The 16,315-nt window shown below is 39.0% G+C and overlaps 2 protein-coding genes across 3 annotated transcripts in view; one reads left to right on the top strand and one right to left on the bottom strand.

Moving 5' to 3' along the window:
• Nucleotides 1–16,315, bottom strand: part of LOC142499589 (bile salt export pump-like) — a 71,190-nt gene that overhangs the window by 13,829 nt on the left and 41,046 nt on the right. For both annotated transcript variants that reach the window (XM_075609143.1, XM_075609144.1), the window contains 3 exons: nucleotides 2,407–2,577; nucleotides 1,704–1,905; nucleotides 1,288–1,363 (listed from right to left, as the gene is read on the bottom strand). In XM_075609143.1, coding sequence (XP_075465258.1) covers nucleotides 1,288–1,363; nucleotides 1,704–1,905; nucleotides 2,407–2,577 — 449 coding nt within the window. The remainder of the gene's footprint in view (nucleotides 1–1,287; nucleotides 1,364–1,703; nucleotides 1,906–2,406; nucleotides 2,578–16,315) is intronic.
• LOC142499588 (uncharacterized) lies at nucleotides 6,482–13,195 on the top strand. The gene is made up of 3 exons (XM_075609142.1): nucleotides 6,482–6,631; nucleotides 10,372–10,551; nucleotides 11,953–13,195. Exons 1-3 carry the CDS (start codon nucleotides 6,562–6,564, stop codon nucleotides 13,032–13,034), a joined length of 1,332 nt encoding a protein of 443 aa, XP_075465257.1. The 5' UTR covers nucleotides 6,482–6,561; the 3' UTR covers nucleotides 13,035–13,195.

The following is a 16,315-nucleotide window of genomic DNA, read 5'->3' as shown; positions in this document are numbered from 1 at the left end:
TCAGTCTTTGACCTGATCTGTTGGTGGCCCTAGGGGACTGGAGTTTGCCACCCCTGCTGTAGATCAATTGTAAATATGGAGTTTGCTTTGAACTCATTGTGAATATGTTGAGCTATACTGTGGTTCTGTTTAAGTACAGTATCTGATCTGCACGGGAGCCGGAGATGTTTATTGTTCATAAGGATAGAACTGAAGGAGAAAATAAAGAATGCGGATTGAAATGATGCTAGCTCTGCACCCCAGTTTTTTTTCACTCTGCTGTAAAATATTTGCATGCCACCTACCATATGATTCTCTATATATGCATGCCACCTACCGCTATGTGGAAATCTGAAGGTAATTGACTCAAAACATTATGTGGAGCTCACGTTATTAAATCGGTGGTAAGATTATTGTGCCCCTCTCTGTTTTGGGATGGATGTGTGGGTTGAGATGGACTTTTACTAATTTAAGCTATATGCTGCAGTCATTTGTGAAACTTGTTTATTTGAGATGAATTAATTATTAGAAGTTGTTTTGCAATCTGAATTTTGAGTGTCATTGGTAATAACATTAATTAATAACCTGCTGTATGTTCAGAAACAGCATCTTAATTTCTAGTGATCATTTCACCATATGATCTCCAATATATAAAGTTCTTATAAATATAATTTGAACAACACTTAAACAAATATGCATTTTTATTAGCCTTTATTAACACTGCATCAGTTGCCAACCATGTTATGATTATACATGCATACATACAGTACATACATACGGTGTAAGCAAACCTCCCAAAATCTGAGGCAAAATACTGTAATTTAACAGCTATATTTCTAGAAAACACTTTCTCCATTTTAAGTAAATACTTTATTAATCTAATTTTAGACTTTTTAATGTCTTTATTCACTGTCTGTTGACGTATGTTTTATGACGTAAGTCTCGATATCATATACTGGAATTTTTTGTGGTTCCTTTGTGTATGACTTAGTTGAACATACTGTACTTAAAATAATCCTTCTTTTTCTTAGAAAGAAAGTGAATGGTATTACATTTCAGTCCTAAAGAAAATGTCAAATCACGGGACCATCAACATAACGATTATTCAGAGCCAAAGGGCATGCATGTGATGTGTTTCAGAAAATGTCCGGGGGGGGGAGGGATAAAGACACCTGTTAGCTGATTTTCTAGCTATGCTTTAATATTTAATTACATCCTTTTTCTCAGATCATTGGAATAAAAATAATTCTTGGTAATTCAAGCAGACTGTGAGCGTTAGTGAAGCAACTGCATTCTTGACAAACGTACCGTAGACTTGACCGATAGCTTCCTCTTCTGAAAGAATTTACTTTCTCGAGTTTAGGCTCTTCAAATTCTGCGGTTTCTGCATTTGGAAGATAAAACATTGGACTTGGTTATTGAAAAAGATACATCATTGTATTCAAGCATACTGTACAAGGGATATAAACGACATAGAAAGTTTTATCAGAACATATACTGTATTAGCAGGAAAAGGGATACAAAAAATACCACTCTACACAATATAAAAGATAATATATAGAATATTTAGCCCATCTCCATTAAAAAACCTTCATATACAAAAGTAGTAACATACTTAAAATGATCATACACAAAATACAGAACTAGGAATGCAACATTTTGGGGACATACATGCTCTTTCATCAGGCAGTAAGAAAGCACTGCAGAACAAAAAAAATACTTGCTTTGTTTTTCCATCTCATTTAGTGCTTTATCTCCTTGACTTTGTAAAGTGACCAGCATGAAATAAACGCCTTTTCTTTCCAGTAGTTCATCATGGGTTCCTCTTTCCACTGCTCTTCCATGCTCAAACCCAATAATGACGTCTGCATTTTTGATTGTAGATAACCGATGTGCAATAGATATAGTAGTGCGCCCAAAGCGAACCTGAAGAGAGAATATTTCATTTACAGTAGGACATACATTCTTACAACTCACTATATTGCATTTAATGAGCCACTACACATATTTGTGGTGAATATCAAATATGACCCATTGTGGCCACAGGTAACATTCTAATGCATTCTCTGTATAGTCTGGTCATGTTACAGCTGCTGTTCCAATGACATTGATCACGTGTTATAAATAATGAAGAAATCCACATATCTTTACTGTACTCTGCCACTATAACATATTGTTGCTGCAAAACCAGTGCAAGCACCTCTATGTTTATCAAAGAAAAGGACTCCCACTAAAAGAAATTAGTCTTCCATTGATAAATCTGGTCCAATTCCTTTGCACGCCTTTTAACCCATTTTTGCAGCCAGAAGAATTTAGTAAATAACCCCCATAATCGCAAATAACTCTAAGTACAATTGAAAGTTTTATAAGTTAAATATAAGTTTTATAAGTTAAATAGTGTATTATGTATGAATCAAAAACGCGCACCTTGTCAAGGGCCTCTTGAACAGTGGCTTCACTCTCATTATCCAGTGCAGAAGTAGCCATGTCTAGAAGAAGGATTCTGGGATTTCTGACCAGTGCGCGAGCAATGGCAATTCTTTGCTTCTGTCCTCCGCTCATTTGACCTCCGCCCTCTCCAACTAGAGTGTCAAATTTCTGGAAAGATAAGACATCGTGTTTTCAAGTTTTTGTTTTTTTTAGGATTTCAAATCACGGGTCTGATAATGAGATTGCAAAATAAAGTCATTATCCTCTACTTAACAAATGAAGATAGGTCTTTGCATACTGAACTATTTTTGTGGCTGTGTTAAATATTAGAAGCTTGTTAGATACATGTCTTACATTTTACATAGATTGTTAGAGGCTTATTCAATAAAGTGTGATAGTGACGCCTTGGCGGTATAGCATGTAAAGTAACATTAAAATGAATGGGACTTTCCGTGCAGTAAATCGGCACTACCAAACTTTATTGAATAAACCCATTAGTCTAGGAGTTTTACTCTAACTTGGCTTGACCAGCTGAGCCCTAAAATGCAAATCACAGCCCACCAAGAATAAAATATGGAAGCAAGGGTAAATTGTTATTATTCCTTATAATACCTATAGTAATCGCCACGGTAAATCTATTTTATAAAGCAAACATTTGGCTAACTATTCAGTATTGTCCATATTAATTTATATTATGGTTGTAAAAATGATACAGGTTTTATCTTAAAATGAATTTTGTCATTTATCCCGCTATGTAATTTAACATAGATGACAATTTGTCTATTCTACAGCCCTGGCACAGAGACATATACATAGCAATTAAGCAAACAGGGTTTTTAATTAGAAAGCCAATAGAATATACATTGTAGCATATTTTTTTTCCAATAACAGAGGTTTTGTTTTTATACAGAACCCCCCTCCTTACTGGATAACAGTACAAATGGAGAAATTGCTTTATATTGAATCCCATCTCCAAGAAACATAAGGGCCTATGGAGAGCAAAATCTTCATCTTTGCTGATGACACTAAATTGTGTAAGGTAGTAGAATCAGAGCAGGATGTAATTTCTCTCCAGAAGGACTTGGAGAAACTGGAAACTTGGGCAGGTAAATGGCAGATGAGGTTTAATACAGATAAATGTAAGGCTATGCATTTAGGAAGCAAGAATAAACAGGCGACTTACAAATTAAATGGGGATAAATTGGGGGAATCCTTGATGGAGAAGGATTTAGGAGTGCTTGTAGACAGCAGGCTTAACAATAGTGCCCAAAGTCATGCAGTTGCTGCAAAGGCAAACAAGATCTTATCTTGCATCAAACAGGCAATGGATGGAAGGGAAGTAAACATAATGATGCCCCTTTACAAAGCATTAGTAAGACCACACCTTGAATATGGAGTACAATTTTGGGCATCAGTCCTAAGAAAAGACATTATGGAACTAGAGAGAGTGCAGAAAAGAGCCACTAAATTAATAAAGGTGATGGACAATCTAACTTATGAGGAGAGGCTAGCTAAATTAGATTTATTTACATTAGAAAAGAGTTTTCTAAGAGGGGATATGATAACTATATACAGATATATTCGGGGACAGTACAAGGAGCTTTCAAAAGAACTATTCATCCCAAGGGCAGTACAAAGGACTCGGGTCATCCCTTAAGGTTGGAGGAAAGGACATTTCACCAACAGCAAAAGAAAGGGTTCTTTACAGTAAGGGCAGTTAAATTGAAGCTATTCATTACCCATGGAGACTGTGATGGCAGATACAATAGATTTGTTAAAAAAAAAGGTTGGACATCTTTTTAGAAAGGAAAGGTATTCAGGGAAATACCAAATAAGTAAACATGGGAAGGATGTTGATCCAGGGAGTAATCTGATTGCAAATTCTTGGAGTCAGGAAGTAACTTATTTTTCCCCTTATGAGATATCATTGCATGATATGACACTGGTTTTTTTTTTGTTTGCCTTCCTCTGGATCAATAAGTAAGTGTAGATATAGGATAACGTATCTGTTGTCTAAATTTATCATAGGTTGAACTTGATGGACGCATGTCTTTGTTCAACCTTATCTACAATGTAACTATGTAACTATGTACTGCCTATGTAAGTAGTTCCGATAAGCTACCATAGCTGCCATATCGATTGGGTTACCATGTTCCTACCCCCTGGTATGACATTTGTGTTATCACGGTATTCGGAAACAGTTATCGCAAGCGAGATACCGTTTGGTAGGAAAACGCCATACCGATCAGGATAGCAGTGTCTTTAGCTCTGTCTTTTTCTAAGATCTGCCAGAGCGATCTGCCGGCAGTCTGTAAGAGCTGCACAGAGAGAGCCTGCATCTCCCTGCACAGCTCTTAAATGCGATCGCCCTGTTTTTATTTTAATTTCATTAACATATTATTGAAGCAGGGGATCTTACCCGCATTAATTTCAGGTCTGAGTTCCAGGCCTCTGTTAGGGGGTACCGGTATCTCTGGCAAGTTTAAATGTCCCGCATCAAGTGACGCAGGAGAAAGAAAGTTGCAGGAGATGACGTCACCCAATACCGGGTCCTGTCCACGAGAAGCAGGGGGTCACCAGACCTGAAATTAATGTGGGTCAGGTCCAGAAATCTCCTGCTTCAGTAATATGTTAATATAATTAAAATAAAAACGGAGCTTCATTACCTTAGCAGCTTACCGCTAAGGTAATGAATGGGTCAACCATCACTACGCGGGTGGTGGTAGAGGGGGTGGGTGAAGGTTATAGTTGCTAATGTGGCTATCTGTGACCCGTTGAGGGCATAGATTACCACAGTGACAATCAATGGATTAAATGGCTAGAGTTTTGTTTTATAGTAATGCGTTTTTTATAGTAATGTATTTTATTGTATATTGCACTGAAATGATTATTTGACTGTGCAAAAGTGCTACAATAAGCATCATCTTTGGCTAATATCTCTTTTGCCCATTCCTGTGTGGTGTTTGTGGTAGAGGGGGTGGATGAAGGGGGTCGTTAAGCTTCATGGTAGGGGTTAACCCCTTCATTACCATAGCAGTTATAACTGCTAAAGTAATGAAGGGGATTAATTCCTCCCGGGATGCCTAAACACCCACCACAGGGCAACTCTGAAGATGGTATTTGGCTCATGGTGGGTGTTTAAGCCTACTGGGGGGATGGCGGGGGGAGGGGGGAAGGGGGGTTAACACCTTCATTACCTTAGTGGTAGTAACCACTACGGTAATGAAGGGGTTAACTCCTCCCGCAACCCTTCCGGTATGCTTAAGCACCCACCCTGGGGAAACTACAAGCTTCACCCATCCCCTCTACCATCAACAAGCCAGGCACTAGTATTTAACCCCATTATTACCTTAGCGGTTAGGCACTAAGGTAATGAACCTGGCTGTAAATGTATTTTTATTACATAGGAACTCCGGAGCTGATATTAATGTGGGGCAGCACCGGATACCCCGGCTTCAACCCAATTTAGTAACAAAACATTTTCTGCTTCACATGCACATCACGGATCCCATTTTGCCACATGAGCAGAATGTGCGAGTTGCAGCCACGATGTGCATCTCGGAGCAACCTGAAAGCTCGATTTGTCAAAAAATGTGTGTTAGAGCATTTTTTGAGCTACTGCTCAGTGTCTCTGAGGAAGAGTGCTACCGATCAGAAAGAAGCAGTTTTATAACGAATTTGCCATGTTATTGGAGCTCCCTGAATAGCTAGCTACACATACAAACTCAGTAGAAAAGTGCTCAAAACTGTCGATAAATCACTTATCGAAACTTACTGAATACAGTAGGTCCTGTAGGCTGAAGCCAAGACAAATGTGTTCTGAAAGTGTTAATTGGACTTCAGCTGGGAAAATAAAGGCTTAGATTATCACAACAATACATTAAATATGAGGTTGAAATTGAATAAAATAGAATGTCATGGTTTTATAGAAAAATGGTGTTTGATTACTAGCTTTTGTTGAATAGCAACAATGCCCCAAATCATAGGTCTCATGAGCTGGAATAATTCTTTAATTGGGGGTCTGAGATTTTTTGTGTGCTGTAAGGAACACAATACCATAGGACTGATATAAATAGAAGAGCAACTTGCATAGGTACATCAGGTTGATGATTGATTTCCACTCCTGCAGAAGTAGTTCAGTGACCTAAAAACATGAAGTTTCTCATCTTTCTCACCCTTTCTGCGCTGCTGGGATTGGCAGTAGCGGGACTGATACCACAGGGTAAGTGTGTGGTTGAGGGCACAAGGTGACTTGAAATATAGTGTATACCAGACCAACTGAACTAATTAGACAATTACTAGTAAATAATGTGATTATGTAGTATGTACAATTGTACTTTCCAGTAGCTGTATACACATGGGTGTGTTGGGTATGTATCATGTGCACTGTTTAATTTGAATACTATAGAGCTGGGAAACGCTAAACATTTATTTCAAAGTCTTTGTAAGCTTTGGCCATTTGTATGCTAACTCTGCTTTGGATAAGAGAAGGGAAGATGATGAATAATTTGCTTCTCTCACACCCGGAATTAAGCCCAGTAGCTGTATTGGTCCTGGAGAAATGTAGAATCATTGAAGATTGTGATACCTTGGGACTAACATGAAATGATATTGCACAGAGCTCTCTCAGTCACATTCAGTAGGTTTATTTTTCAAGTGTACCCAGAGTTAAGACGTGCAAATAATGTAAGTAAGAAATATTAGAAAACTACACAATTCTTCAATTGTCTTCTTTTTTTTTTTTTATAGAAAGTGACATGGTCCTTTGTAGAACCTACAGTATTTTGAGCATTAAAAACCAGGCAACATACTGAAATAATGCACAGACAGTATTGTCCACGCACAAAGTCACACACACACACACAAACACACACAGTCACACAGTCACACACAGTCATACACACAGTCACACACACACAGTCACGCACACACAGTCACACACACACACAGTCACACACACACACACACACACACACTACACACACACACACACACACACACACACACACACACACACACACACACACACACACACACACACACACACACACACACACACACAGTCACACACACACACACACACACACACACACACACACACACACATAGTCACACACACACACACACACAGTCACACACACCAATTCACCCACACACACCAAGTCATACACAGTCACACACACACACACCAAGTCACACACACACACACACACACACACACACACACACACACACACACACACACACACACACACACACACACACACACACACACACACACACACACACACACACAGTCACACACACACAGGCACACACACACACAGCCACACACACGCAAACAAACTGTCACACACACAGAGACACACACAAACACGAGGAATTCATAGTTAGTATAGATATTGATGAGCAAATAGCTAAAACAGGGGGGCAGGGGTGTGCCAGCACGCACGTTCTAAACTTGTGTTTTGATTTTGAATTAAATACATCACCATCACAGATACAATTTCTGTGACAAAACAGTGACAAAGACAAAGAAGTTTCACTTAAAATGTGTGTGCTTGGCACACACACCCTTTTTGTTTTTTTGTACATAGTAATGTATAAGGTTTTTTTTTAAATAGCACATGGCTCATTATCATTTTAATGTTCTCATTAATATTTAATCAAACTGTGTTAGTATTTTGTATTATTAAGTTAGAACAGGGTCACTAACATTTAAAATATAACATAATTGGCATTATGTGCAGATGTAGCACAGTTCATTCTCCCCTGAGCCGTGGTAAAGTAAGCCAAGTCCTTCCACGGCTGGATCTTTCTCTGCTGCCGGCAGACTTTCCCTTAGCCTTATTTGCCATGGTTCATTCTCCCCTGCTAACCTTGGTCACAGAGAAAATGAAATGGGTCTACATCTGTAGGTTAAGGGTGTCTAGATTAGAAAAAGATTCAGTAGTCAAAGTGTAATGGGGCCAGGGGGTATGGATGTCCTATACTTTTTATTTATAGACTTATAATCCGAATTTTTTGTTTAAGTAAATTGGGTGTGTTGAGTTGTTTTAGAAGATATTTTTCCATTTTTGTTTTATAACATAATGATTATGTGCATCTTTCTAGATTAGTGTCCAAAGAACTGTAACTGGGGATTTAACAATGACAGATTGTACATATTGTTTCTAAGTCTACAATTGCTAATGGAAATCAAATTATTCCCGTTTAGTTCTGATTATGTTTGGATAAAGTAACTCAATATGGGGACAGAAAAAACATCAGAAAACATCACAATTAGAGCTAAACAAGTCTAGGTTCTTGGAATCTGACACAGCGGAACCTCAGTATCTGAGCAAATTTTTGCCCAGACCTTAAATCTCAGTGCTGGGCCTGAGGCAAAATCCTTGTTTTGGTTTCAATCTCGCAATATTTCATCCTTCATTATAAACCCGCCTCTCCCTTCCCCTGCTGCACTTGGTAACGGTCAGCAGGGGAAAGAAGGGAGGGTGGGAAATAGTGGAGACTGGGCGAGGCATGTAATATTGAATAATAATTATTGTATAAGAATTTAATTATCTATAAAAATAATAATTAATTTGATTGGTTACATTACTGTACGTTGTATTAAGCAGAGACAAGTCTCCCACTATTAGGCTTGTCTCAGTCAGTCCAGTCTAGACTACTTTCTCCATTTGTGCTTGTTACCTGGCACTAAGTAATATTCAGATTCTATTTTTTTTTCTCACCACCATATGACCTGTCTCCTGTTTACATGTAAGCCAGTCAATCAGTGCCAGGTGGATAGAACAACAACTGAACATCCATATATGTGGTGATGGGTGCTTTTAAAAATAATATTAATAATATATATATATATATTTAATTTATTTGTAATCTACTTCTTTTGGTATAGGGAGAGGGAGAACCATTTAACCTGTCTCATACTCTTTCTCTCAGACAGAAATTAGAAGAATATACTGTATACAGTATACTGTAGGTACATTTTCTGACAGTACCAGTTAATTAGTTCCAGGTGACTTTTACAAATTAAAAGTTAATAGTTATTACTTTATAACATGCACCCTTATTTGTTGTCTTAAAGACCATATTTTCCCAATTGCTATCCTCGCTTGCAGCATACACTCAGTATACACCATGTACATGTATAATATAATTATGTTATTATTATTTTTGCTAAATGGTTTGCAAATGGCATACATACTTACAAAACACCTCCAGATTAGATGACGTTATGATTTTCTACTCATAATCCAAAAATCCACAACGGAAACCTTTTGATGAGTTTTGGCAAAAAACAAATCCAAAACCTGGAATGTTTTTAGAACTGTACCCAAAACCTAACCGTAAACTCGAGAGCTTTTTGTCATCTCAGAAGCTAATATACAACAAACTTCCTGAAGGACCTTCTTGATGGTCCAGTAAAAGACTTCAGGCACACTGTGCATTTAGAAATATACAGTAACAGTTTTGTAAGAACTTAAATATTTTATTTAGGGATATTTACACTGTATAAGTGAGTACCTTCTGTTCAGAACATGGCACTTGGGTTAAAGCAGTCCATGCTGGTCTTTTGTTTTTCTGGGGGAGGAGGCGGGGGTTGAGGGGCAGCAGCTATTTTTCATATTACCTAAACTAGAGTGAATCTAAGGTTCTCTGATCTGACCTCTGGTGCCCGAGATACCGGCAGTTTTCCCTCCATCTAAAATATTAAAATATTGTTCCAATGGATGCTATGTTCATATGTACGCTAATTTTAGCCTTGCTCCTCAGATGACATCCCAAGTTTTTATTGGCGACTTATTGGACAAATGAATGTTTTTATGTGTCAGGCACGGCACAAACAATTACAAATATCTCGGGAACTTGGGTGTCCCTGGAGGTCAAAGGACCAAATCAACATTTGACCTTAACTTGAAATTTGTGTTTATTAAGCTTTCCGTTTCTCTCTTGCAGTTACGCCAGTAAAACTAAATGAAAAACCTGAGAAAGACCAAAAGATGGGAGGCAATGAACAGGGGAATGGAAAGACACCAGTACAGGGGAGGGATAACCAAACAAATTGGCAAGAAAAAGGGAAGGAGCCCGAACCACAACTGCTAAAGAGAAAAGGAAGGTCCCTGACAGCTCAGTTAGGTAAGACTCAGCTCCTCTCAGGGTAGGAGCAACTAACTGAAAACAGGAAATGCAGCTCATTTAGTACAGATCCAGTAGCCCCACCCCTGTGCCCTTGACTGACACAAGGCCTGAGCACTACCTTCTCTGACCAACTGAACTACAGTGAGTAGGGAGAACCCATCTTAACTCCTGGCAAACCTGCCCTTACCAGGGATTATTGCACAGTAGGAGGACAGAATAATAACCCAAACCTACCAGGGCTATATATATATATATATATATATATATATATATATATATATATATATATATATATATATATTTATTTTATTTGTAATCTACTTCTTTTGGGAGAGGGAGAACAATTTGACCTGTCTCATACTCTTTCTCTCAGTCAGAAATTAGAAGAATATACTGTATACAGTATACTGTAGGTACATTTTCTGACAGTACCAGTTAATTAGTTCCAGGTGACTTTTACAAATTACAAGTTAATAGTTATTACTTTATAACGTGCACCCTTATTTGTTGGCTTAAAGACCATATTTTCCCAATTGCTATCCTCGCTTGCAGCATACACTCAGTATACACCACGTACATGTATATTATAATTATGTTATTATTATTTTTGCTAAATGGTTTGCAAATGGCATAGATACTTACAAAACACCTCCAGATTAGATGACGTTATGATTTTTTGCATTATATTCAAATTTTCCACATAATCCAAAAATCCACAACAAAAACCTTTTGATGAGTTTTGGCAAAAACAAATCCAAAACCTGGAATGTTTTTAGAACTGTACCCAAAACCTAACCCTAAACTTGAGAGCTTTTTGTCTTCTCAAAAGCTAATATACAACAAACTTATGGAAGGACCTTCTTGATGTCCAGTAAAAGACTTCAGGCACACTGTGTATTTAGAAATATACAGTAACAGTTTTATAAGAACTTCAATATTTTATTTAGGGATATTTACACTGTATAAGGGAGTGCCTTCTGTTCAGAATATGGCACTTGGGTTAAAGCAGTCCATGCTGGTCTTTTGTTTTTCTGCGGGAGGTGGGGGGTTGAGGGGCAGCAGCTATTTTTCATATTACCTAAACTGGAGTGAATCTAAGGTGCTCTGATCTGACCTCTGGTGCCGGAGATACCGGCAGTTTTCCCTCCATCTAAAATATTAAAATATTGTTCCAGTGGACGCTATGTTCATATGTACGCTAATTTTAGCCTTGCTCCTCAGATGACATCCCAAGATTTATTGGCGACTTATCAGACAAATGAATGTTTTTATGTGTCAGACATGGCACAAAAAATTACAAATATCTCGGGAACTTGGGTGTCCCTGGAGGTCAAAGGACCAGATCAACATTTGACCTTAACATTTGTGTTTATTAAGCTTTCCGTTTCTCTCTTGCAGTTACGCCAGTAAAACTAAATGAAAAACCTGAGAAAGACCAAAAGATGGGAGGCAATGAACAGGGGAATGGAAAGACACCAGTACAGGGGAGGGATAACCAAACAAATTGGCATGAAAAAGGGAAGGAGCCCGAACCACAACTGCTAAAGAGAAAAGGAAGGGGAACAGAGCAGCAGAATTATACTGAAAAAGGCGAAGATAGAGTAATAGGCAAATTAGATCCACATGAAAAACATAATGGACAGGGACAGACACCAGGAGAGAAAAAACAGGGACAGTGTGGCAATGGAAAAGCTCAAGGAGAGGGACAGTTAGTGGGAGAAAGGAAGGGAGAGAAACCAGGAGTGAAAATGGGCCAGAAGCCAGAACAGAATGGCCAAGCCAGCAAGCAGACACCATGTGAAAATAAGGGAAGAGAAAAAAGACATCTACATGAAAAGACCCCAGAACAGGGACAGAAACCAAGTCAGAGACCAGGAGAGGAGCCTGGGCAGAAAAAGCAACAGGGACCACATGATAAAATGGGACATGGATTAGCACCGGAAAAGAACCAGGGGCCACGTGATAAAATGGGTCATGGATTGGCACCGGAGAAGAATCAGGGGTCACATGAGAAAATGGGACATGGATTAGCACCGGAAAAGACCCCAGAACAGGGACAGAAACCAAGTCAGAGACCAGGAGAGGAGCCTGGGCAGAAAAAGCAACAGGGACCACATGATAAAATGGAACATGGATTAGCACCGGAAAAGAACCAGGGGCCACGTGATAAAATGGGTCATGGATTGGCACCGGAGAAGAACCAGGGGTCACATGAGAAAATGGGACATGGATTAGCACCGGAAAAGAAACATGGGTCAAATTATAAAAAGGCAAATGAGCCAGTAGAGAAGAAAGGTCAGACACATAATGGGCAGCCACCAGTGCAGACAAATCAGGGACAGCCACCAGTGCAGACAAACCAGGGACAGCCCCCAGTGCAGACAAATCAGGGACAGCCACCAGTGCAGACAAATCAGGGACAGCCACCAGTTCAGACAAATCAGGGACAGCCACCAGTGCAGACAACCATCAATATATGACACTGCTAGTTTGACACAGATAAATGAGGAGTAACCAGAGCAACAGAGCCCCTACACAAAAAAGGCTATGTGATTGCATTAACAGTAGTACGGTAGCTGCTATAGTATCCAATGTAGAGCATATATGTTATAGAAGTATACGCAATAATAAAAAAGCATTGGAAAAAACTTCTGAGTCCTGTTTTATAACTTCATATGGTTTAAAATAAAATAACACATACAAGTGTAACAATAGAAAGGAATTTATAGACAGAGGCTTGTGATCTGTTAAAACAATTTTCACAGAGGTTCTAATAAAAAATAAAATATAGATGTATGTTTACTGTGCTAAAACGGAATTAAATCTGACATATTAGCTGATTGAGACTCAAAGTTGCCTATTACTGTAGCTTTGAAGTGTGACAAACAGCTTCTTAAGTGCACTTTAGAAGCGGATTGGCATGCTTTGCTATTCTGTAAGCCGCAAGTCCAAACCGCGTCTAAACGGATTTTTTAGAAGGGGTTTCAGTCTTGCTCTGACACAATCCAATCGGTTTGTCAAAGAATCCTTCAACTCACATTTTTTGCCCAGAACTCCAATTCTCATAACTCCATTAAGCAAACTGCTTCTAAAAACAAAACATTTGTTAACAGCACTTAAAGGGTGGCGAGATTGCTATTACGAGTTACAAGATAGTTATTACGAGCTACAGCCTGAAATATAGGTTTGGTAGAGAGAGCAAAACCCGTAATTCAGATGGCGTTACTACCACCTCTGGTCATTCCGCTTCTAAAGCACGTACAAACCGGGCAGTTTGTCACTTTTTTTAGACGCAGTTTTGAAGATGCGATTTGAAATAGGTAATAAGGGTTTTTTCTCCGATTTCATTCCACTACTTCTGAACATGCCAAACCATGCTGTTTAGCCAGGATAACTTCGGAGCTTCTAGAATAAGATCCAAAAGATTATAATTCTGACTTTCAATTATTTTGAGCATCATAAAATCTTATGATGCTGGAATGCTAAGCGCAATTAACATTATTACAACTTTACAGCATTTAGACCCAGAGCGTTTCCTTAATCAACGCAAAAATGTACAGCTAACACCAAATATAAGGCTAAATGTTTCTAACTTGGCCTGCACTTTTTAAATAGAGCTCAGTGTCATTCCCATTATATTTTGCTTGTCTTTACGTGATCCGGCATTAGGATATTTTACAGCATATAAATAATAAAAGTGAGCATGAAGTTTGACAATTTTGAAATTCTATCCCTGCACAGTTATTAAAAGTAAAGCATAATAAATAAAATATGAATGATAACGTCTGTAAGAATAGAAGCTTTAGTTTTGTTTAAACAGCCAAACATGAGTATGTTAAGTCTCATAGTACATAATTAAACCAAGCCAAACATGAAAACAATGTTCTGATACCGTTTGAACTCATAGGGGCTTATTCTAGCAGCTCCGAAGTTGCTCCACACCACACAGTTTAGCATGTTCATAAGTAGCAGAATAAAAGTGAGAAAAAACGGTATTCTCTATTGCAAATCACTTCTTCTAAAACGCGTCTAATAAAACTGACAACCCGTACAGTTTAACAGCCAATCTGCCCAGTTTATACTTGCATTACAAGCGGAATGACCTGAGGTGGTGCTAACTGCACCCCAGTCTGATTTATGGATTTTTCTCTCTCAGCCAAACCCATATTTCAGGCTCTGGTTGTAACTCAGAACCTTTCCTAAGCAAGAAAAGAGCTCCTATAAAACAGCACTTAAATCAAAAAGTAGTATGAATTGATGCACAAATTAAAACAGCCTTTAATAGTCAATACCATAAAAAAATCGAACAAGCAAAGACGTGTAGAGACAACATAAACACAATAAAATAAATAAAAGGAGTTTCTAAAGAACCCAGCTGCAATCGGAAGTGCGCGTCGCTACAGAGTGACGTCAGCACAATCAGGGAAGGATCGCGGTGATGTCTCCAGCGCGTCCTGTACCCAGGTGGATAGTGGGCTGTTACTACGATATATTGTACACAAGATTAAGGGGCCTATATTAGTAGCTTCGATAACCAACTCATCGAGGATTTTGAGCAGCTATCACAAGATTTTGCTAGCTAGCTATTCAGAAAGCCTCGATGAATTGGTTAAATCGTGCGGGGAAGGCATTTTTTTGCGATTTCTGGCTGCCGACCAAACACATCGCATGGGAGCTGCCAAAAAACGCCAACTCGCATTTTTTCTGATATCACGCTATTCTAGTATTGCGATGAAATTATCGGAGCACTGGAATTGCGAGTTTATCAAAGATTTATCTTGCCAGCCCAAGGCTGGCGAGATGGGATCTGTTAGGAGGACTTAGAAAAAAAATGCATTTTTTCTGCATTGGATTGAAGCCGGAGTCTCCGGAGCTAATACACATTAATATCAGCTCCGGAGACCCCCGGCATCAATCCGATGCAATAAAAATACATTTACAGGCAGATTCATTACCTTAGCGGCTAATCGCTAAGGCTATGAAGGGGTTAACTACCAGTGCCAGATTTATTGTGGTTAGCGGGGTGGGTGAAGGTGGTATTTGGCCCATGGTGAGTGTTTAGGCCTTGTGGGGTGGTTGCGGGAGGAGTTAACCACTTCATTACCTTAGCGGTTAGTACCTGTAAGGTAATGAAGGGGTTAATCTCTCCCGCTACCCACTCGGTAGGCATAAACACCCACCGTGGGCCAAATACCACCTTCACCCACCCCCGCTACCCACAATAATAATTACAACAAAATACAATACTAAACAAAACAACCATTCATTGCAAGTGTGGTTACCTATGCCCTCAATAGAAGCAAAGATAACCCCCATGGGAATTATAGGGCACCCCCTCTACCCTCAACAACCATAGCATTACAGTACAATAATGGAAAAAATTACTATTATCTAGATATGGATAATAGTGCATTTGCCCATTAAAAATAAAACATTATCCAGACAGCATAAAGTAAATAAAACTTGCACTTACCCCTGCCAGGATGAAGGCCATCCTCATCACCATCTTCTACAGAGTCCCAGTAAGTTGAGGTTGCAGAGGTTTCTCGCGGACTCCCGGCATTTAACTGAAATGCCTCGGGGAAGAGCGCGGGGCTTCAGCAAACGCCACCACCCCCCCCCCCCAACAAAATCCCGGGGGCCACCTTTTGTGCACCCCTGCTCTATCGTAATACAAACAGTTTGGTTGTAACTTGCAATACCAATCTCTCCACCCTTTAGGTTGTGTTTAAAAAAAAATGTGAATTTTTAGAAGCGGTTT

The sequence above is a fragment of the Ascaphus truei genome, chromosome 7 (assembly GCF_040206685.1).
Source record: "Ascaphus truei isolate aAscTru1 chromosome 7, aAscTru1.hap1, whole genome shotgun sequence".
NCBI lineage: Eukaryota > Metazoa > Chordata > Amphibia > Anura > Ascaphidae > Ascaphus > Ascaphus truei.
This window is presented reverse-complemented; position numbering and strand designations above follow the sequence as displayed.